Raw genomic sequence first — 26,046 nt, forward strand, 5'->3', positions numbered from 1 at the left:
AATTTACAGGGGTCCTTGTAATATTTTTGCACATTTAAAGTCCATCCATATAATTATAGATTGTAAACTGCAACTGTTGAACTACGTGTTACTTTGTAATGTCTGACATTGTCTCTACAAGTCCGTGCTTAATTGTACAGTGCTGCGGAATATGTTGGTGCTATAGAAATAAAATTATTAGTAGTTTACTATTAGAACTTAATGCGATACAAATTTTATTTTTCTAAATTAGCGTGAATTCCAGCAATATGGCGGCAGGATTCTGAGAGTCAGGAAGGGGTTAAAAAGATCTTATACTGACCTCACCTCAGGCCCCCCACAGATCTCTCCCGTTGCCGCCGCTCCTCCGACCAGCGTCTCTGTCTTCTCTTCTTCGGTTTCCCGGCCTCCAGCGCTGCCGCCCATCACACGGCCTCACGGGGTCACGCGGGACACGATGGACGGTATTGACGTCAATACCTTGAGTCCCGGCCTCACCTGACGGCGCGGGGTCTGATAAACAACCGGAAACCAGACGAGAAAACAAGACACAAAAGATGGAGAGGAGAGCGGTATGGACGAACCCGGCCGGGCAAGGTGGGTATAAGAGGGTTTTATTTTTTTAACCCCTTCCTTACAAAACTTGATTTGCGCCGAATTTATTTGATGAATTTCCCAGCTGAATTCGAGTGAATCTGACGACGGATTCGCCCATCTCTACTACATATAAGTCAACTGTTTATAAAGCGAATGAGACATAAAGAAACAATGTAGCAGTCGGCTGGAATGTTTCCGTAATTCTGGCCACTTCTAGATATATAACGGTATTTCTGTCTTAAATGGGAATAAACCTTTAAAGGGTTTGTCCATCACGGGACACAGACGTTATAGGACGCCTCAAGGAGCCAGTATGGGTAGCAGAGGTCCTGGTATATCTATAGCCAACCACCCATTTGATCCCCGCAGCTGCTGCTACAATGGACGTACAAGACCGGTCCCAGCTCCTCCCGTGTGATATTAGATGATTGAGGGGTTAGAAAAGCCGGACCCTCGCAGATCAGCTGATCGCGGTGCCGCCATTTACTACAGATACCCTTTTCTTTCCACCAAAAGAATATTTCATTAAAATGCAGGGTATATTAATTACCAAGGAGACATGTTAGGACTTTAATAAGTTTAGTTCTTAAAGGGATATTCAAATAGAAAAATGATTTTAGCCCATTTTTTTTGTTAAAAAAAAGTTGTCCAGAATTACAAAATCACGGCTGCTATCTGCCAAAAACAATCACGTATTGTGCGTAGAATCCATTCACTTCAATGGAAATGAGCTGCAATATCCAATGCAACCAATGGATAGGGGGGGGCGCTCTTTTTAGAAAAAAAGACGTTTTCTAATGGACAGACCTTTTAACTCTGAGTATCGTTTTCTCTAGTTTTTCAAGATCTCTGCTTGCAGTCTTTGAATAGGCTGATTACTTTGAGATAATAGAAATGCGCCATAATTATGGGATGACCACAAATGTAAGGCTCATTACAGTTCTTTTAAAACAAAAATAATTCAAGGAATAAGCCGTACACATTTGGGAACATTATATTACGGGGTCGGATCTTCATCCCCGGAAATAAAAAAAAAAAAAAATGAAGATCCCTATAAAATTACAGCAAGAGGAGTTTTAGAGTAACTATCGTTTAAATTTTTATTTTACTAATCAATAGTTGACGTGAAAATAAGAAACTTTGTCATATATCTTATCAGAAAAATCCGCTTCTTCTCCTCCTGGACTGATCGTTCATTCTCAAAATTCCTGATCGACACGTAAAATGTGTCTACAGCGAAGAGAGATTGTTACATTACTGAGATTAAACACAAGATTCTAAATCAGTAATGTAACATTCGGGCTTCACTGAATAATACAGATGATACTCGTGGATTGAGAATTGTGAGAATGAACGATCAGTCCAGGAGGAGAATAAAGCAGATCTCTCTGATAAGATATATTACAAAGTTTCTTATATTTATAAGTATTATTGATTTATTTTAAAAAAAATAATAAAACGACGGTTACTCTTTAAATATCCAGAGGACATGATACACAAATCTCATCAATGTAAAATCCACCATATTGATGATTTGGTTCCTAACACCTTCAGCAAACAGCGAAAGGACCAGAGCAAAAACCACAGCACATAAAGGGGGCTCCTGAAAGGAGGATACCTCTTTATAATGTTCACACCCCGTGATGAGTTATACAAATGAGACAACCCCTTTAAGAATGAATAGCTGAAAGTAGATTGGCTGAAAGGTGGTGGTCTGATCTCGTATGGGACAAACCTGGTGACAGGTTCCCTTTAAGATGAACATTGATCTAAGTTCTGAAGTACAGAGAACGGGTGACTCCGGACCCCACGTTGGGTTTCTGGAGCGACCGGTGACTTTAGTACATAAATTATAGTGAATCATCTGCAGAACTTGTAGCTCTCGACAAGACGATGGCTGGAGCCCGGAGAAGACGTAGAGTGCCGTCCTGATATACGGCCCGGTGATTCATTAGCTCGCTGACTCTCCGGGGACTCGGTGCCACTTCAACAAAGTCACCAACGAGGAGGAATCAAGCAGCAAAAGGAGTCCCCTGGAGCTTCCTGTGACGAGGTCAGAGATGTAGGATACAAACAATCCGAAGACGTATCTCAGCCGGGGTGCGGTACAGTCCACATATCGGGCACGAATAAAACAGGACAGATCAGGATCTTTTTTGTTATATTACTCAAAGGCCAAAATTAAAATTAAGTAGACATTTCATAGAGAATGTATCAATCATATGTATCACAACAGCGCCACCCTCACCCATGGGTTGTGTCTGGTACTGCAATGAGGAAGCAGTAACTCTCTAGGAGATCCTATGCCTCTATAGGGGGATTAATGGCTGAGTCGTATGGACCGAGATGACATTGCCACATAGGGAGCCCATAAGGATCCGAACTAAAGAGCACAGAGCCGGTGTGTTGCCATATACTGCAAATAATCGTATTATGGACATATTACTTCAGCAAGACACCAGAGGCGCAGGGCGGTATTATAAGGTCGCACAGACATAATGACTGTCAGCCACATGGAGCACAGGCCTGGGCTCTAAACCCTTATAGGACAGGTTTGTCATACAGCCATTTTGGTCATTAATTACATATCCACCCTATAAAACAAAGCTCAGTTCTTGCTATTGCTGGAGGGATCCATTCTCCTCCACTTTTGCGAATGGATGGATTAAAGAAAGTGACACAAGGAATAACATTCCCAGAAGAACTGGACCTTCCTCAACCTTCCAAAAGTTATACAGAACCAAAAGAAATAGAGCCACGATATTATCTTATACATGAAAGTCCATGATTATTACACAACATTAAAGAAAACGAATTTCATCAAGTAACAGAGATCTTATAAGGAAGATCTGAAGAAAAAGCAGAAAAGAAATAAGACTAAAGCACTACAAAGAGAGACATAAGGAGTGAGTGCATCATCATAAAACCTGTGCCGTCATTCACACAGTACATAATCTAGTGCGAAACAAAGTGTCAGCGCACAATCACAGAATATCCCCTAGTCAACATGTCCAAACATAAATCTTACCCATGATACAAGCTGATAATACATCATATGATCACCGCAGCCCGATGCACGTTTCGCACGTGTGCTTCTTCAAGGGTTTGGAACCAAAGAGGTAAGATTTAAAAAAAAAAAATCAGGGGTTAAAACCATCTTTGTGATTGGGTTCATTAATGTTAATGTTCAGGAGTTCAGGTCCCTTTCAGTCCTTATCTCACAAAGAAAAAAACATTTAACCCCAAAAAGAGCTTTCTAATCCCTATAGTTTTATTTGCAAATCACATTAGATTTCAGAATGTAACAAATTTACATTCCCTCAAGTAATGGGAAGGAAGGTACTGACATGTCTCATCCTAGTTCACTGTAACAGTGACTGCATCCATTTAAGGGTTTGCGTATCTGCAGATAACTTTAATATATAGTATAATCCCTTTAATCCAGCACTCAACAATCTGACAAAACTGACAGGCTGGCAAATGTATTTCTTCTATCAGAGCAGCATGGGTCATATAAAATCAGAGGCAACAACTAAACTGAGATAACAATAAGAGGCTGATTACAAGGAAGGTTCCAACAAAGCTGTGGGTAGTAAGTTTTCTTATCTTTACCTTGGTTGGATCTTCCGGAAGGATTAATGCTCTGAAAAATGTTTCCCTCTCTTTCAAAAGCAATAAAAAAGGGATTTTGGGGGTATGTCAAAAGTAAAAGAAAAGTCAAAGATGCTATAGGATTTTTACGGGATGAAAATGGTGAACTGGTAAGAAAGGATGTTGAGAAGGCCGAACTTTTTAATTCCTATTTTGCATCAGTTTTCTCTCAGAAAGAAAATGTAACATCAACTGATCTTCACTGTCCTATTAAAGGAATAGAGGAATCCAAGTTATCTGTAAACAGAAAGATTGTGAGGGAATATTTAGCTAACATAAATGAGTTCAAGTCTCCAGGTCCAGATGAATTACACCCCAGAGTACTGAAGGAGATCGTAGAAGAAATTTTAGAACCACTCTCCATAATCTTTGAAAATTCTTGGAGAACAGGAGAAGTCCCAGAAGACTGGAGAAGAGCAAATGTTGTTCCTATCTTCAAAAAGGGGAAGAAGGTGGACCCAGGGAACTATAGGCCGGTGAGTCTGACTTCTATACCAGGAAAGATCTTTGAACAAATTATTAAACAACATGTATGTAAGTACCTGGATAAGAATGAAGTGATTAACCAGAGTCAGCATGGGTTTGTAACTAACAAGTCAGGTCAGACTAACTTAATTTCCTTCTATGACAGAATCACTGACTGGGTGGATCAGGGAAATGCTGTAGATATAGTATATCTTGACTTCAGCAAAGCATTTGACAAAGTATCTCACACCATCCTTATTGAAAAAATGACCAAGTATGCAATGGACCAGGCAACTGTTAGGTGGATTCATAACTGGCTTAGTGATCGGACTCAAAGAGTGGTCGTAAATGGCTTCACATCCAGCTGGATGAATGTCTCAAGTGGGGTACCACAGGGCTCCGTCCTGGGACCTGTATTGTTCAACATCTTTATCAATGATTTAGATGAAGGAATTGAGGGTAAAGTGATTAAATTTGCTGATGATACAAAGCTAGGAGGGATAGCTAATACTAGAGAAGAGAGAGAGAGGATTCAAAAAGACCTAAATAAACTGGAGCAGTGGGCAGCAGCTAATAGAATGGTTTTTAACAGGGAAAAATGCAAAGTACTACATCTGGGCAATAAAAATGAAAAAAGCATATACAGAATGGGAGGAATAGAGCTAAGTAACAGTACATGTGAAAAAGACTTAGGTATACTAATAGATCATAGACTGAACATGAGTCAACAGTGTGATGCAGCAGCAAAAAAGGCAAATACAATTCTGGGATGTATTAACAGAAGCATACAGTCTAGATCACGTGAAGTCATTATTGGTCTTTACTCCTCTTTGGTCAGACCTCATCTGGAATACTGTGTACAGTTTTGGGCACCACATTTTAAAAAAGACATAGACAAACTGGAGCAAGTTCAGAGAAGAGCGACCAGAATGGTGACTGGTCTGCAAACCATGTCCTATGAGGAACGGTTACAGGATTTGGGAATGTTTAGCTGCAAAAAAGAAGACTGAGAGGAGACTTAATAGCTGTCTACAAATATCTCAAGGGCTGTCACAGTGTAGAAGGATCATCTCTATTCTCATTTGCACAAGGAAAGACTAGAAGCAATGGGATGAAACTAAATGGGAGGAGACACAGATTAGATATTAGAACACACTTTTTGACAGTGAGGTGATCAATGAGTGGAACAGGCGGCCACGAGAGGTGGTGAGTTCTCCTTCAATGGAAGTCTTCACACAGAGGCTGGACAGACATCTATCTGAGATGGTTTAGAGAATCCTGCTTTGAGCCGGGGGTTAGACACGACGAACCTGGAGGTCCCCTCCAACTCTACCATTCTATGATTCTATAAAATAATTGATTATTGATCCTACAGCAACTATATACAAGAATATAACTACTATAATACTGCCCCCTATGTACAATAATATAACTACTATAATACTGCCCCTATGCACAAGAATATAACTACTATAATACTGCCCCCTATGTACAAGAATATAACTACTATAATACTGCCCCCTATGTACAAGACTATAACTACTATAATACTGCCCCCTATGTACAAGAATATAACTACTATAATACTGCCCCCTATGTACAAGACTATAACTACTATAATACAGCCCCTATGTACAAGAATATAACTACTATAATACTACTCCTATGTGTAAGAATATAACTACTATAATACTGCTCCTATGTACAAGAATATAACTACTATAATACTGTCCTCTATGTACAAGAATATAACTACTATAATACTGTTCCTATGTACAAGAATATAACTACTATAATACTGACCCCTATGTACAAGAATATAACTACTATAATACTGCTCCCTATGTACAACAATATAACTACTATAAAACTGCCCCCTATGTACAAGAATATAACTACTATAATACTGCTCCTATGTACAAGAATATAACTACCATAATACTGCTCCCTATGTACAACAATATAACTACTATAATACTGCCCCCTATGTACAAGACTATAACTACTATAATACTGCCCCCTATGTACAAGAATATAACTACTCTAATACTGCCCCCTATGTACAAGAATATAACTACTATAATACTGCCCCCTATGTACAAGACTATAACTACTATAATACTGCCCCTATGTACAAGAATATAACTACTAAAATACTGCCCCCTATGTACAAGAATATAACTACTAAAATACTGCCCCCTATGTACAAGAGTATAACTACTATAATACTGCCCCTATGTACAAGAATATAACTACTAAAATACTGCCCCCTATGTACAAGAATATAACTACTATAATACTGCCCCCCATGTACAAGAATATAACTACTATAATACTGCTCTTATGTACAAGAATATAACTACTATAATACTGCTCCTATGTACAAGAATATAACTACCATAATACTGCTCCCTATGTACAACAATATAACTACTATAATACTGCCCCCTATGTACAAGACTATAACTATTATAATACTGCCCCCTATGTACAAGAATATAACTACTCTAATACTGCCCCCTATGTACAAGAATATAACTACTATAATACTGCCCCCTATGTACAAGACTATAACTACTATAATACTGCCCCCTATGTACAAGACTATAACTACTATAATACTGCCCCTATGTACAAGAATATAACTACTAAAATACTGCCCCCTATGTACAAGAATATAACTACTATAATACTGCCCCCTATGTACAAGAATATAACTACTATAATACTGCTCTTATGTACAAGAATATAACTACTATAATACTGTTCCTATGTACAAGAATATAACTTCTATAATACTGCTCCTATGTACAAGAATATAACTGCTATAATACTGCCCCTATGTACAAGAATATAACTACTACAATACTGCCCCCTATGTACAAGAATATAACTACTATAATACTGCCCCTATGTACAAGAATATTACTACTATAATACTGCCCCTATGTACAAGAATATAACTACTATAATACTGCTCCCTATGTACAAGAATATAACTACTATAATACTGCCCCTATGTACAAGAATATAACTACTATAATACTACCCCCTATGTACAAGAATATAACTACTATAATACTGCTCCTATATACAAGAATATAACTACTATAATACTGCCCCTATGTACAAGAATATTACTACTATAATACTGCCCCTATGTACAAGAATATAACTACTATAATACTGCTCCCTATGTACAAGAATATAACTACTATAATACTGCTCCTATGTACAAGAATATAACCACTATAATACTACTCCCTATGTACAAGAATATAACTACTATAATACTGCTTCTATGTACAAGAATATAACTACTATAATACTACCCCATATATATACAAGAATATAACTACTATAATACTGCCCCTATGTACAAGAATATAAGTACTATAATACTGCCCCCTATGTACAAGAATATAACTACTATAATACTGCCCCCTATGTACAAGACTATAACTACTATAATACTGCCCCCTATGCACAAGAATATAACTACTATAATACTGTTCCTATGTACAAGAATATAACTACTATAATACTGGCCCCTATGTACAAGAATATAACTACTATAATACTGCTCCCTATGTACAACAATATAACTACTATAAAACTGCCCCCTATGTACAAGAATATAACTACTATAATACTGCTCCTATGTACAAGAATATAACTACCATAATACTGCTCCCTATGTACAACAATATAACTACTATAATACTGCCCCCTATGTACAAGACTATAACTACTATAATACTGCCCCCTATGTACAAGAATATAACTACTCTAATACTGCCCCCTATGTACAAGAATATAACTACTATAATACTGCCCCCTATGTACAAGACTATAACTACTATAATACTGCCCCTATGTACAAGAATATAACTACTAAAATACTGCCCCCTATGTACAAGAATATAACTACTAAAATACTGCCCCCTATGTACAAGAGTATAACTACTATAATACTGCCCCTATGTACAAGAATATAACTACTAAAATACTGCCCCCTATGTACAAGAATATAACTACTATAATACTGCCCCCTATGTGCAAGAATATAACTACTATAATACTGCTCTTATGTACAAGAATATAACTACTATAATACTGCTCCTATGTACAAGAATATAACTACCATAATACTGCTCCCTATGTACAACAATATAACTACTATAATACTGCCCCCTATGTACAAGACTATAACTACTATAATACTGCCCCCTATGTACAAGAATATAACTACTCTAATACTGCCCCCTATGTACAAGAATATAACTACTATAATACTGCCCCCTATGTACAAGACTATAACTACTATAATACTGCCCCCTATGTACAAGACTATAACTACTATAATACTGCCCCTATGTACAAGAATATAACTACTAAAATACTGCCCCCTATGTACAAGAATATAACTACTATAATACTGCCCCCTATGTACAAGAATATAACTACTATAATACTGCTCTTATGTACAAGAATATAACTGCTATAATACTGCCCCTATGTACAAGAATATAACTACTACAATACTGCCCCCTATGTACAAGAATATAACTACTATAATACTGCCCCTATGTACAAGAATATTACTACTATAATACTGCCCCTATGTACAAGAATATAACTACTTTAATACTGCTCCCTATGTACAAGAATATAACTACTATAATACTGCCCCTATGTACAAGAATATAACTACTATAATACTACCCCCTATGTACAAGAATATAACTATTATAATACTGCTCTTATGTACAAGAATATAACCACTATAATACTACTCCCTATGTACAAGAATATAACTACTATAATACTGCTTCTATGTACAAGAATATAACTACTATAATACTACCCCATATATATACAAGAATATAACTACTATAATACTGCCCCTATGTACAAGAATATAAGTACTATAATACTGCCACTATGTACAAGAATATAACTACTATAATACTGCCCCCTATGTACAAGAATATAACTACTATAATACTGCTCTTATGTACAAGAATATAACTACTATAATACTGCTCCTATGTACAAGAATATAACTACCATAATACTGCTCCCTATGTACAACAATATAACTACTATAATACTGCCCCCTATGTACAAGACTATAACTACTATAATACTGCCCCCTATGTACAAGAATATAACTACTCTAATACTGCCCCCTATGTACAAGAATATAACTACTATAATACTGCCCCCTATGTACAAGACTATAACTACTATAATACTGCCCCCTATGTACAAGACTATAACTACTATAATACTGCCCCTATGTACAAGAATATAACTACTAAAATACTGCCCCCTATGTACAAGAATATAACTACTATAATACTGCCCCCTATGTACAAGAATATAACTACTATAATACTGCTCTTATGTACAAGAATATAACTACTATAATACTGTTCCTATGTACAAGAATATAACTTCTATAATACTGCTCCTATGTACAAGAATATAACTGCTATAATACTGCCCCTATGTACAAGAATATAACTACTACAATACTGCCCCCTATGTACAAGAATATAACTACTATAATACTGCCCCTATGTACAAGAATATTACTACTATAATACTGCCCCTATGTACAAGAATATAACTACTTTAATACTGCTCCCTATGTACAAGAATATAACTACTATAATACTGCCCCTATGTACAAGAATATAACTACTATAATACTACCCCCTATGTACAAGAATATAACTACTATAATACTGCTCCTATGTACAAGAATATAACCACTATAATACTACTCCCTATGTACAAGAATATAACTACTATAATACTGCTTCTATGTACAAGAATATAACTACTATAATACTACCCCATATATATACAAGAATATAACTACTATAATACTGCCCCTATGTACAAGAATATAAGTACTATAATACTGCCACTATGTACAAGAATATAACTACTATAATACTGCTCCTATATAAAAGAATATAACTACTATGATACTGCCCCTATATATAAGATTATAACTACTATAATACTGCTCCTATGTACAAGAATATAACTACTATAATACTGCCCCCTATATACAAGAATATAACTACTATAATACTGCCCCTATGTACAAGAATATAACTACTATAATACTGCTCCCTATGTACAGAATATAACTACTATAATACTGCCCCTATGTACAAGAATATAACTACTATAATACTACCCCCTATATATACAAGAATATAACTACTATAATACTGCCCCTATGTACAAGAATATAAGTACTATAATACTGCCACTATGTACAAGAATATAACTACTATAATACTGCTCCTATATACAAGAATATAACTACTATGATACTGCCCCTATATATAAGAATATAACTACTATAATACGGCTCCTATGTACAAGAATATAACTACTATAATACTGCCCCTATGTACAAGAATATAACTGCTATAATACTGCCCCTATGTACAAGAATATAACTACTATAATACTGCTCCCTATGTACAAGAATATAACTACTATAATACTGCCCCTATGTACAAGAATATAACTACTATAATACTGCCCCTATGTACAAGAATATAACTACTATAATACTACCCCCTATGTACAAGAATATAACTACTATAATACTGCTCCTATGTACAAGAATATAACTACTATAATACTACTCCCTATGTACAAGAATATAACTACTATAATACTGCTCCTTTTGTACAAGAATATAACTACTATAATACTACCCCATATATATACAAGAATATAACTACTATAATACTGCCCCTATGTACAAGAATATAAGTACTATAATACTGCCACTATGTACAAGAATATAACTACTATAATACTGCTCCTATATACAAGAATATAACTACTATGATACTGCCCCTATATATAAGAATATAACTAATATAATACTGCTCCTATGTACAAGAATATAACTACTATAATACTGCCCCCTATATACAAGAATATAACTACTATAATACTGCTCCTATGTACAAGAATATAACTACTATAATACTGCCCCCTATATACAAGAATATAACTACTATAATACTGCCCCTATGTACAAGAATATAAGTACTATAATACTGCCACTATGTACAAGAATATAACTACTATAATACTGCTCCTATATACAAGAATATAACTACTATGATACTGCCCCTATATATAAGAATATAACTACTATAATACGGCTCCTATGTACAAGAATATAACTACTATAATACTGCCCCTATGTACAAGAATATAACTGCTATAATACTGCCCCTATGTACAAGAATATAACTACTATAATACTGCTCCCTATGTACAAGAATATAACTACTATAATACTGCCCCTATGTACAAGAATATAACTACTATAATACTGCCCCTATGTACAAGAATATAACTACTATAATACTACCCCCTATGTACAAGAATATAACTACTATAATACTGCTCCTATGTACAAGAATATAACTACTATAATACTACTCCCTATGTACAAGAATATAACTACTATAATACTGCTCCTTTTGTACAAGAATATAACTACTATAATACTACCCCATATATATACAAGAATATAACTACTATAATACTGCCCCTATGTACAAGAATATAAGTACTATAATACTGCCACTATGTACAAGAATATAACTACTATAATACTGCTCCTATATACAAGAATATAACTACTATGATACTGCCCCTATATATAAGAATATAACTAATATAATACTGCTCCTATGTACAAGAATATAACTACTATAATACTGCCCCCTATATACAAGAATATAACTACTATAATACTGCTCCTATGTACAAGAATATAACTACTATAATACTGCCCCCTATATATAAGAATATAACTACTATAATACTGCCCCTATGTACAAGAATATAACTACTATAATACTGCTCCCTATGTACAAGAATATAACTACTATAATACTGCCCCTATGTACAAGAATATAACTACTATAATACTGCCCCTATGTACAAGAATATAACTACTATAATACTACCCCTATATATACAAGAATATAACTACTATAATACTGCCCCTATGTACAAGAATATAAGTACTATAATACTGCCACTATGTACAAGAATATAACTACTATAATACTGCTCCTATATACAAGAATATAACTACTATGATACTGCCCCTATATATAAGAATATAACTACTATAATACGGCTCCTATGTACAAGAATATAACTACTAGAATACTGCCCCTATGTACAAGAATATAAGTACTATAATACTGCCACTATGTACAAGAATATAACTACTATAATACTGCTCCTATATACAAGAATATAACTACTATAATACTGCTCCTATGTACAAGAATATAACTACTATAATACTGCCCCTATGTACAAGAATATAAGTACTATAATACTGCCACTATGTACAAGAATATAACTACTATAATACTGCTCCTATATACAAGAATATAACTACTATGATACTGCCCCTATATATAAGAATATAACTACTATAATACTGCTCCTATGTACAAGAATATAACTACTATAATACTGCCCCCTATGTACAAGAATATAACTACTATAATACTGCTCCTATGTACAAGAATATAACTACTATAAGACTGCCCCCTATGTACAAGAATATAAGTACTATAATACTGCCACTATGTACAAGAATATAACTACTATAATACTGCTCCTATATACAAGAATATAACTACTATGATACTGCCCCTATATATAAGAATATAACTACTATAATACGGCTCCTATGTACAAGAATATAACTACTAGAATACTGCCCCTATGTACAAGAATATAGCTACTATAATACTGCTCCTATATACAAGAATATAACTACTATGATACTGCCCCCTATGTACAAGAATATAACTACTATAATACTGCCCCCTATGTACAAGAATATAACTACTATAATACTGCTCCTATGTACAAGAATATAACTACTATAAGACTGCCCCCTATGTACAAGAATATAAGTACTATAATACTGCCACTATGTACAAGAATATAACTACTATAATACTGCTCCTATATACAAGAATATAACTACTATGATACTGCCCCTATATATAAGAATATAACTACTATAATACGGCTCCTATGTACAAGAATATAACTACTAGAATACTGCCCCTATGTACAAGAATATAGCTACTATAATACTGCTCCTATATACAAGAATATAACTACTATGATACTGCCCCTATATATAAGAATATAACTACTATAATATGGCTCCTATGTACAAGAATATAACTACTATAATACTGCCCCCTATGTACAAGAATATAAGTACTATAATACTGCCACTATGTACAAGAATATAACTACTATAATACTGCTCCTATATACAAGAATATAACTACTATGATACTGCCCCTATATATAAGAATATAACTACTATAATACGGCTCCTATGTACAAGAATATAACTACTATAATACTGCTCCTATGTACAAGAATATAACTACTATAATACTGCCCCCTATGTACAAGAATATAACTACTATGATACTGCCCCTATGTACAAGAATATAACTACTATAATACGGCTCCTATGTACAAGAATATAACTGCTATAATACTGCCCCCTATGTACAGGAATATAACTACTATAATACTGCCCCTATGTACAAGAATATAACTACTATAATACTGCCCCTATGTACAAGAATATAACTACTATAATACTGCCCCTATGTACAAGAATATAACTACTATAATACTGCTCCTATGTACAAGAATATAACTACTATAATACTGCCCCCTATGTACAAGAATATAACTACTATAATACTGCCCCTATGTACAAGAATATAACTACTATAATACTGCCCCCTATGTACAAGAATATAACTACTATAATACTGCCCCTATGTACAAGAATATAACTACTATAATACTGCCCCCTATGTACAAGAATATAACTGCTATAATACTGCTCCTATGTGCAAGAATATAACTACTATAATACTGCTCCTATGTACAAGAATATAACTACTATAATACTGCCCCTATGTACAAGAATATAACTACTATAATACTGCCACTATGTACAAGAATATAACTACTATAATACTGTCCCCTATGTACAAGAATATAACTACTATAATATTGTCTTCTAATGATAAGAAGAGATCAATATGAAGATATTTTTCTTTCACTTCATCTTTAAAAACTGTTTTTTTTTTCCTGTAACCAAATAGTTTATTTCCATTACTGAGGAGTAGGACACAGGGTTCCCTGCGATTTCCACACTGACTACAGTTGTATCTAGACGAGGCCTCTCCGCCATAGTACAAAGCAGTGAAATAAACAATGGCTTTGACTGTATCTTTTTCTTGCAGAATATCATAAAGGAAGCGGAACCAATAAAGGAATGTATGAAGTAAAATCTTGAAGGATAAGCCCGTTCAGACCAATCAATAAAAGTCATGAGACACTAAAAGTCCCCTTTACATGTAAGTGATTGTTACATTAGAAGAACCCTGGCAATTTCTAAAGGGCTTTTGGAAACGTCTATGAATCAAGTAGCAAAACTTGTTTCATAAAGTATTGGAAACAAAATGACATTTTCATTGCACTTCTGCGGAATCTTATTGTGATGGCGTTCGGCGCTCGCTGAGCTCAATCTTTTCATAAGAGCTTTCTCTCCTTTTTAGATCTTAAAGTAAAGTCTACTTTTAGAATCTATAATGCAATCTCTAAGAGTTATTAAACCATTTGTACTGTAGCGCTATAATCTCTACCTCCAGCAAAATTAATGGCTTTCTTTTTTTTCGTTTCTGTAGAATAACACGTCTGGAAAAGCACAAATGATGTACTTTGTACATTGCTGGAAATTCATAGGTTTAACATTTACATCTGAAAAGTTCAGTGATAAACAAGAGACGATGATGAACGTAGAGAGGAAAATAGCAGCGTTTAAGGAGTGATGTCCCCGATTCGTGCGCTAAATGCAGACAGCAAAACAATAGCGATCCTATGAATGCGCCCGTGAGCATTATGGTTTAGTTATGCTTACCATTCACGGCTGGTTTTATGGAAAGTGGGGCCCTGAGCAACAAACAAAGGAGGTTCTGCCCCTGCTCGTCACTTCAATTTAAATTGCTTTTATTACAATTTCAAAAGGTAGATCATCCCATTTAAAGGGAAATTGTCAGCACGTCCTTGCATATGGGGGTAGTGGTATAGCTGTGCAGGTGCTTCACCCTCCACAAAAATGATATATTTTTTTGCAGAGATACGATGATCCAGTCATGAGAAATCTAACAGAATATGCAAATCAGACTGGAAGTGCACTGGGGGCGTGTCATTACACTAAAAGCTTCTTCCAAGATCACTGACACGCCCCCCCCGTGCACTTCTTCCCTGATTTGCATATGGCTACTAAAATAGATTTCTCATAACTGGCAAATGAGATATCTACAAAAAAAAGTATAACTTTTATGGAGGGACAAGTCATACCGCTCCATCTACAGTATACGGCTCTGGCAAAAATGAAGAGAGCACTGCCCAGTTTTCTCTACATGTCTGACGGCCTTTCCATTCCAGTGTCAGTTGAATTCCATCCACCGTCCACCTCATTCTACTTAATGTGCTTCTGATTAGGTGATCACCTGAACCAAATCTTATGTAACGAGGGAAAGTATAAAAAAACACTGCTGTGGTCTTCACGATCCTCCAGCAATAGGACAAGCTGGATGGCAAAACAAGTGCTAGGAAGAGCCCAAAAGTAATTGGAATGAAAAAATAACTTGTAGCCATGCCAAAGGAGGTGGAAAGAAAAGAGTAAGGGAAAGAAGGGCTCAATTCTGGCTTTACTAGCAGAGGGATAAAGTGAGCGTTATGTTGCCTCCATCCATAAAATTTTAAAGGCGGCAGTACATTACAACAAGGTCAAGCAGCAGACATTGGGGACAACAAAGCTACAGACCGGCAGAGGGCGAAAGCGACTCTCCACTGACCGGGATGACCGCCATCTTATTCCAATGTCACTCACAACCGCAGGATGACATCAAGTGACCTACAAAAGCAATGGCAAATGGCAGTGGGGATGAAGAGCACGGCAGGAACAGTTGGTACCAGGCTCCTAGAGGCCTCAAGTCATGTAAAGCTAGAAAAAAGCCTTCCATCAATGAGAAGCAAGGAGAGCCGGGGAGAAGTGTGCCAAAGACCATAAGGATTGGACCATAGAGGACTGGAGTAAGGTAATCTTTTCTGATGAGTCTAATTTTCAGCTTTGCCCAACACCTGGTCGTCTAATGGTTAGACGGAGACCTGGAGAGGCATACAAGCCCCAGTGTCTGCACAAACTGTGAAATTTGGTGGAGGAACGGTGATGATCTAGGGATGCTTCAGCAAGGCTGGAATTGGGCAGGTTCATCTTTGCGAAGGACGTATGAATCAAGCCGCATACAAGGTTATCCTGGAAAAACCACTTGCTTCCTTCTGCTCAGACAATGTTCCCCAACTCTGAAGACTAGTTTCTCCAGCAGGACAATGCCCCATGCCACACAACTAGGTCAATCAATGTGTGGATGAAGGAGCACCACATCAAGACCCTGTCATGGCCAGCCCCGTCTCCAGACCTGAACCCCATTGAAAACCTCTGGAATGTAATCAAGAGGAAGATGGATAGTCACAAGCCATCAATCAAAGAAGAACTGCAGGAGCGGCATAAGGTCACCCAAAAGCAGCGTGAAAGACTGGTGGAAAGCAGCCAAGACGCATGAAAGCTGGGATTAAAAATCATGGTTATTCCACCAAATATTGATTTCTGAACTCTTCCGGAGATAAAACATGAGGATTGTTGTTTCTAAATGAATAAGAACTTGTTTTCTTTGCATTATTTGAGGTCTGAAAGAACTGCTTCTTTTTTATTATTTTGACGATTTCTCATTTACTGCAAATAAATACAAAATTTTTAGCTTTGAATTTCGGAGACATGTTGTCAGTAGTTTATAGAATAAGAACAACAATGTACATTTTACTCAAAAATATACAGTACAGACCAAAAGTTTGGACACACCTTCTCATTTAAAGATTTTTCTGTATTTTCATGACTTTGAAAATTGTACATTCACACTGAAGGCATCAAAACTATGAATTAACACATGTGGAATTATATACTTAACAAAAAAGTGTGAAACAACTGAAAATATGTCTTATATTCTCGGTTCTTCAAAGTAGCCACCTTTTGCTTTGTTGACTGCTTTGCACACTCTTGACATTCTCTTGATGAGCTTCAAGAGGTAGTCACCGGAAATGGTTTTCACTTCACAGGTGTGCCCTGTCAGGTTTAATAAGTGGGATTTCTTGCCTTATAAATGGGGTCGGGACCATCAGTTGTGTTGTGCAGAAGTCAGGTGGATACACAGCTGATAGTCCTACTGAATAGACTGTTAGAATTTGTATTATGGCAAGAAAAAAGCAGCTAAGTAAAGAAAAACGAGTGCCCATCATAATTTAAGAAATGAAGGTCAGTCAGTCCGAAAAATTGGGAAAACTTTGAAAGTGTCCCCAAGTGCAGTTGCAAAAACCATCAAGTGCTACAAAGAAACTGGCTCACATGAGGACCGCCCCAGAAAAGGAAGACCAAGAGTCACCTCTGCTTCTGAGGATAAGTTTATCCGAGTCACCAGCCTCAGAAATCGCAGGTTAACAGCAGCTCAGATTAGAGACCAGGTCAATGCCACACAGAGTTCTAGCGGCAGACACATCTCTACAACAACTGTTAAGAGGAGACTTTGTGCAGCAGACCTTCATGGTAAAATAGCTGCTAGGAAACCACTGCTAAGGACAGGCAACAAGCAGAAGAGACTTGTTTGGGCTAAAGAACACAAGGAATGGACATTAGACCAGTGGAAATCTGTGCTTTGGTCTGATGACTCCAAATTTGAGATCTTTGGTTCCAACCACCGTGTCTTTGTGCGACGCAGAAAAGGTGAACGGATGGACTCTACATGCCTGGTTCCCACCGTGAAGCATGGAGGAGGAGGTGTGATGGTGTGGGGGTGCTTTGTTGGTGACACTGTTGGGGATTTATTCAAAATTGAAGGCATACTGAACCAGCATGGCTACCACAGCAGCGGCATGCTATTCCATCCGGTTTGCGTTTAGTTGGACCATCATTTATTTTTCAACAGGACAATGACCCCAAACACACCTCCAGGCTGTGTAAGGGCTATCAGACCAAGAAAGAGAGTGATGGGGGGCTACGCCAGATGACCTGGCCTCCACAGTCACCAGACCTGAACCCAATCGAGATGGTTTGGGGTGAGCTGGACCGCAGAGTGAAGGCAAAAGGGCCAACAAGTGCTAAGCATCTCTGGGAACTCCTTCAAGATTGTTGGAAGACCATTTCTGGTGACTACCTCTTGAAGCTCATCAAGAGAATGCCAAGAATGTGCAAAGCAGTCATCAAAGCAAAAGGTGGCTACTTTGAAGAACCTAGAATATAAGACATATTTTCAGCTGTTTCACACTTTTTTGTTAAGTATATAATTCCACATGTGATAATTCATAGTTTTGATGCCTTCAGTGTGAATGTACAATTTTCAAAGTCATGAAAATACAGAAAAATCTTTAAATGAGAAGGTGTGTCCAAACTTTTGGTCTGTACTGTACTTATAAAGAGAAAAATCAGGGAAAATTAAAATTTTGCAGTGGTCTCTTAATTTTTGCCAGAGCTGTATGTATAAACCTGCTAATCATTTTCCTTTAACATAAATACTAAATATATACTACTACCATTCAATGACTAATAATAAAGCTGTATACCATTGTGCAGTATCTAAACATTAATGCCATATTGTGCCCCCATAATATGTTTTCCACATGATACTGCGGTCCAATTCCAAAAATTGCAATTTAGTATCCAAATAATTCTGCCATACAATATATCATTAATACGTCCATTCATAACACAGGTCTACAAAAAAATGTTTTTTTTTCAGATGGCAAGGTTGTTTTAATGGATTTAGGGTATTTTGCTGAATTAAAAAATCACGTTACTTCTAATGAATTGGTTCTAGTTTTTAAGATAATTCATCCTTGAAAATAATGCACTCCCCAATGTGACTTGTGTGTGAAAACAAATGCAATAGCTTTTGATCTTTTGAGTCTTTAAACAATGTCTTAGGTAATGAAATATCCCATATAATTAGTTTGTTTTTCAATTTTTAGGCTTACAGTGCAATAAAAGACACTTTTTGAAGGTAAGACTTCTACTGCAATTAATTAATTAACTGGTAGATATTTCAGAAACTAGAGCCAATTTGGCAAAACTGAAGTCCTGTTCTTAATCAGCACCATAAACTAAATATAAAACCATTCAGACATAATTGGCACCAAAATTACTATATATGACTCCATGTATTACCGCCATAGTGTCATAATAATACTCCTATATACAGTTTATATATTACTGCCAGTGCCTAAATACCATATTTTTCGGACCATAAGACGCACTTTTTTTCCTCCAAAATTTTGGAGGAAAATGGGGGGTGCGTCTTACAGTCCGAATGTTGGGGGTGTGTATATTTATGTGGGGTGTGGGGGGAGCGGTATCGGTGGAGGAGCGGGGCACAGGAGGCAGCAGCCGCCCGCTGCAGCCTACACTGTCCCCGCTGGTAAAGAAAATGAATATTCACTGCTCCCCACACCCATGAGGCGTGGGGAGCACTGAATATTCATGCTTCTTAATAGCGGTATACAGTGCAGCCGCGCTGCGGCTCCTGCTGCTGCCGGCTATCTCCTGTGCCTGCTGTTAAAGGGCATGAATATTCAACCTCTCTTCATGCCCATGGGCGTGGGGAGGGGGTGAATATTCATGCCCTTTAATGAGCGGGCACAGGAGATAGCCGGCAGCAGCAGCAGCCACAGCGCGGCTCCGCTGTGTGCCAGATATGAAGGAGAGTGAAGTCACTGCTCCCCGCGCACACAGTCCCGGCGTGGGGAGCAGTGACTTCCGGCAGCTGATCTGTCCTTGTGAGCCGCGCATGGCAGTGACGTCATGTGCGGCTCACATGGAGAGATCAGTGCAGGCAGACAGGATGCAGCGCTGGAGGAGAGATGAAAGGTGAGTAGGAGTGTTTATTTTTTTTTAATGTGCAGCCTGATGGTGATTAGGGGGACCATGCATACTAGGATAAGGATGAGGGGGCCATACATACCAGGATAGGGATTAGGGGTGCCATGCATATCAGGACAGGGATGAGGGGTGCCATGCATACCAGGAGAGGGATGAGGGGTGGCATGCATACCAGGACAGGGATGAGGGGTGCCATGCATACCAGGATAGGGATTAGGGGTGCCTGTATACCAGGATAGGGATGAGGGGTGCCATGCATACCAGGATAGGGATTAGGGGTGCCATGCATACCAGGACAGGGATTAGGGGTGCCATGCATACCAGGATAGGTATTAGAGGTGCCATGCATACCAGGACAGGGATGAGGGGTGCCATGCATACCAGGACAGAGATGAGGGGTGCCATGCATACCAGGACAGGGATGAGGGGTGCCATGCATACCAGGACAGGGATGATGGGTGCCATGCATACCAGGATTGGGGATGAGGGGTGCCATGCATACCAGGACAGGGATGAGGGGTGCCATGCATACCAGGACAGGGATGATGGGTGCCATGCATACCAGGATTGGGGATGAGGGGTGCCATGCATACCAGGATAAGGATGAGGGAGCCATGCATACCAGGATAGGTATGAGGGGTGCCATGCGTACCAGGATAAGGATGAGGGGTGCCATGCATACCAGGATGGAGGGATGCCGGGCATACCAGGATTGGGATGGGGACCACATATAAAAGGAAGGGAGCGGCATATATACCAGTATGGGAGATATTGTCAGAATTTGGGGGACATTACCCCTTTACCAGTGTCAGCAGAAGACCCCCTCCCCCTTAAAAGTGCATCATGACCACATTTTTTGCTTACATTTTTATTTTTTTTTATTTTCTTCCTCTAAAACCTAGGTGCGTCTTATGGTCCGGTGCGTCTTATAGTCCAAAAAATACGGTAATATGCAGCATGTAAATATTTCCATCGAAAACTTCAGTTTACAAATTACACCGCCATACAATGCTTAATAATACCGTTGTATGTAAGTGGTATTGAGCAGTATTGTTTCATTATACTTAACTCTTAGGCTATGTGCACACAAAGGGGTTTTATTAAGTAGTTAAAAAATTCACGTTTTCTAGTGGAAACTGCTGCAGGAAAGCTGCTTCTTTGGGGAGTTTTAAAGAGTTTTTGAAGTGTTTGAGAAAAGTTTTTTTTTTTTTTTTGCTGAAGCATTTTTTTTGCAGCCTTTTGATTGGACGGTGCCTAGTTTAGAGCAGATTCCATTAGGAGCCGCGTGCACAAGTGACAAGTGTCAAGGTATCACATTTTTAACCCCTATCCAAGCCCACCAAAATACAGCAAAACAATGTCCAGCAGGCCGCTATTTTGCTGAATTTGTAAGAAGCAAACAATAAAAAAATTTCGGATGCAGTAGAATCCAGTATTTTTATAAAATTTGAGGCAAATTTAATTCTCCTAAAACAAATTTGCTCATCTCTATTCACTACACCAATAAAACTTCTATTTAGTGTCCAAATTATTTTGAACAACAATCCCTAAATAATACCCCCATATAGTGCACACATAGTACCACTACATAGTGCCATAATAATTCTGGAGAACATCATCATGAAGTGGACGGTTGACCAATGGCTGAAGACCAGTAATCAGTGTATCACTATTATCGATCAGTTAAACCATTATTGGTTCTAAAGTGATACCCGCTGGATGATGACTTAACTTGAATTGAAATCCTTAATTTTCTTAAATTTTAATATATTTGTGAACCTTTACTATTTTGCATTAACTAGAGCATCAGCAGGACGACAGAGCTGTCATTAACTCACTACCACTCTAACGAGATGACTCTGCTCAATCTGTCCCAGTCTATACTGCACAGCTGAAAAGTGAGCTACAGATATAAGGAGCTGTCATTAACCCCCTCCTACTCTAATGATAATGAGATGACTCTGCTCAACCTGTCCCAGTCTACACAGCACAGATGATAAGTGAGCTACAGATATAAGGAGCTGTCATTAACTCTCTCCTACTCTAATGATAATGAGATGACTCTGCTCAACCTGTCCCAGTCTACACAGCACAGATGATAAGTGAGCTACAGATATAAGGAGCTGTCATTAACTCTCTCCTACTCTAATGAAAATGAGATGACTCTGCTCAATCTGTCCCAGTCTACACAGCACAGATGATAAGTGAGCTACAGATATAAGGAGCTGTCATTAACTCCCTCCTACTCTAATGATAATGAGATGACTCTGCTCAACCTGTCCCAGTCTACACAGCACAGATGATAAGTGAGCTACAGATATAAGGAGCTGTCATTAACTCTCTCCTACTCTAATGAAAATGAGATGACTCTGCTCAACCTGTCCCAGTCTACACAGCACAGATGATAAGTGAGCTACAGATATAAGGAGCTGTCATTAACTCCCTCCTACTCTAATGATAATGAGATGACTCTGCTCAACCTGTCCCAGTCTACACAGCACAGATGATAAGTGAGCTACAGATATAAGGAGCTGTCATTAACTCTCTCCTACTCTAATGAAAATGAGATGACTCTGCTCAATCTGTCCCAGTCTACACAGCACAGATGATAAGTGAGCTACAGATATAAGGAGCTGTCATTAACTCCCTCCTACTCTAATGAAAATGAGATGACTCTGCTCAACCTGTCCCAGTCTACACAGCACAGATGATAAGTGAGCTACAGATATAAGGAGCTGTCATTAACTCCCTCCTACTCTAATGAAAATGAGATGACTCTGCTTAACCTGTCCCAGTCTACACAGCACAGATGATAAGTGAGCTGCAGGAATCAGGATGTCTTCGTGTAACGTGAAAAATGAAACACTTCTCATCTATATTCTGTATGTAAATAATACATATGTTTCTGATTATATATTGCTCATAATGTGTCAAAACTATATTTTTTTTATGATTTTTTTATATATTTTACAGCAAAAATGTGTATAAACCAGCAGTCATGGTTAGAGATGAGAGAACCCAAACTTAAAAGTTCAGGGTTCGTACCAGACAGTCAGTGTCCGGTGCTAAACCCCAAACATGGGCTTCTCCCGGAGGTCCGCTGCAATGTTCGGAATTCTGGGGAAGAGCGTTGCAGAGAGAGAGAGATTTTTCCAGCTCAAAAGTTCGGGTTCCATTGTTTTCAATGGGTTTCGGATTCTGGTTCCAGTTCGGGTACAGTTCTGTTACCCAAACCGAACTGCGGAATAAAGTACGGGTCGAGTACCAGAACATGAACTTCAATGGGCCTGCTCATCGCTACTCCTGACCATATTTCTATCAAAGACTAGTTTCAACAATTTTAATGATCACCCAAAAATATTTACATCATCCAAAATTAATTGATAAATTATTTATTTATAAATAAATTTATAAATAAATATATCATTTGTGGAAGAGTTTTCCAAGAGATTTCAAGAAATAGCAATCTCCGACCACGAGCCTGAAAACTCGTGATCCCACAGGACCCAGGTAGCAAGAAACATTTGTCTCCTTCTCCTTGGATCAGCAATCCCCATTATATGATTCTCAGGAACTCTCATTCATCGCCTTTGAATGACAGTGATACATATATTGTATACAGTTCATCCCATTAGATACATTATCATGGTGGACACCCATCGGAAATAATCTCCAAGTTTTTGAGATGAATTGCAGCCACTGAGCGGACACCTACCTGAAGGTGAGATATGTTTCCATAATATTGAAGGCTCGGGTTTTCCGCTGGCCAAACATGTAAGTGATACATTCGTTCCTTCATTGACGACCATGTTGGCCGAGATGTCGAAGATTTTCGGAGAAACTGAAAAATTAAAAAAAAAACAACAAAGATTTACTATTAATTAGTGATTATTTCATATGTAGCAATATCACATAACGGAGTTTGATCTTATTAAACTCTTTTACTTCTTTTATCTTTGCCCAGAAATAACTGGACTTCTGAACGTGGAAAGTGATGAAATGGTTTCTTTCTCTTGTGTTCTCTTATGATTTTTTCAGTATTGATTTATTTTCTTAGGATATTTTTTTTTTTAGCTTTTTCCCCGTCAAATAAAGATTTTTCTTCAGCCCACACAATCACTGTCTGCAGTGTTCTCCTCCGCTCAGGACAATCCCTACTTGTTAGGAGCAATGACAATGTTCCTTAGTGACGGCAACTTTTTGTGCAATTAAAGTAGCAGATTCCAAGTAAAAAAAAAAAAAGGTGAAAATTACAAAGTGCATAATATTAAATGTACACAATGTAGAACTGATGCCGATTTTTAGGCAGAACTGATTGCAGACAGAAAATTGAAAGTGGAACATAGTTGCAGGCAAGTGATTGACATATCAATCAATTACATCCATAGGTGCTACGGAAACCTCTGATGCAAAAAGGGAGAGTTTGTTATGGATTTTTTCCCTCCAATTGAAGGAAGAAGAACAATTTAGACAAATTCTTGACATGTTGCCGCAGTACTAACAGCAGTAGATGTGCTCCTTCTCGCCCAGAGCACTTCCAGGCTCATCTGTTTAACATTTTCAAAGTGAATTTCTTGACAATGTAACAATGTTTTTGTTTAATAAAGACACAAAATTACTTATATTCAGAACTTTTTTGGGGTGTTGAATGAACTGACTAGAATCACCTGGTGACAACTGGTAATCTGTGACTCAGTAAAATGATAAGATGACGACAGAGCAATCACAATGTTCTCAAGGGGGAAATATATGGCTTTCCAACCATTGAAAAATGTTCGACTGAGTTATTTTTTTTACAAGATCGCCCACAAATTATTTCCTACAAACATTAACTTCTACTATGCTGTCTATGTCCTGACGAAAGTGTCCCAAAAGTGACAATAAAAAATGTCACAAACAGGTCAGAAAACTACTTTGTGGAAAGATTTATAGATAGTGCGATTGCTTCTCTTTTTTGGAAATTTATAGAGATCTAAGACTATGGAATTCCTACCATCAATATAAATTTCCCATTAGAGGATTATCAAGATTTGCTAAAATAAACACTCAAAAAATGTAAAATGCTCGCAGCAAAAAACTAAAATGATGATTAAAAGCAAAAACATAAAAGTCCGCCTAAAGCAACTATCCAGAAGCTTCCGAAGCCACCGGTGTTAGAAGCCCTGAAATGCAACATTACTTATCGAAAACTAAAGTTCAGTGTCGGGAAAAATTTAAAAAATTACATTTATTTATTTACT

General features: G+C 37.4%; 1 protein-coding gene across 2 annotated transcripts in view; it reads right to left on the minus strand.

Annotated features, from left to right (window-relative positions):
- NEGR1 (neuronal growth regulator 1) overlaps positions 1–26,046 on the minus strand; it is an 897,440-nt gene that overhangs the window by 437,876 nt on the left and 433,518 nt on the right. For both annotated transcript variants that reach the window (XM_073643895.1, XM_073643896.1), the window contains exon 3: positions 24,522–24,647. In XM_073643895.1, coding sequence (XP_073499996.1) covers positions 24,522–24,647 — 126 coding nt within the window. The remainder of the gene's footprint in view (positions 1–24,521; positions 24,648–26,046) is intronic.

Source organism: Phyllobates terribilis, unplaced genomic scaffold (assembly GCF_046119375.1).
Source record: "Phyllobates terribilis strain yellow unplaced genomic scaffold, ASM4611937v1 Scaffold_8__6_contigs__length_399053987, whole genome shotgun sequence".
Classification (NCBI taxonomy): domain Eukaryota; kingdom Metazoa; phylum Chordata; class Amphibia; order Anura; family Dendrobatidae; genus Phyllobates; species Phyllobates terribilis.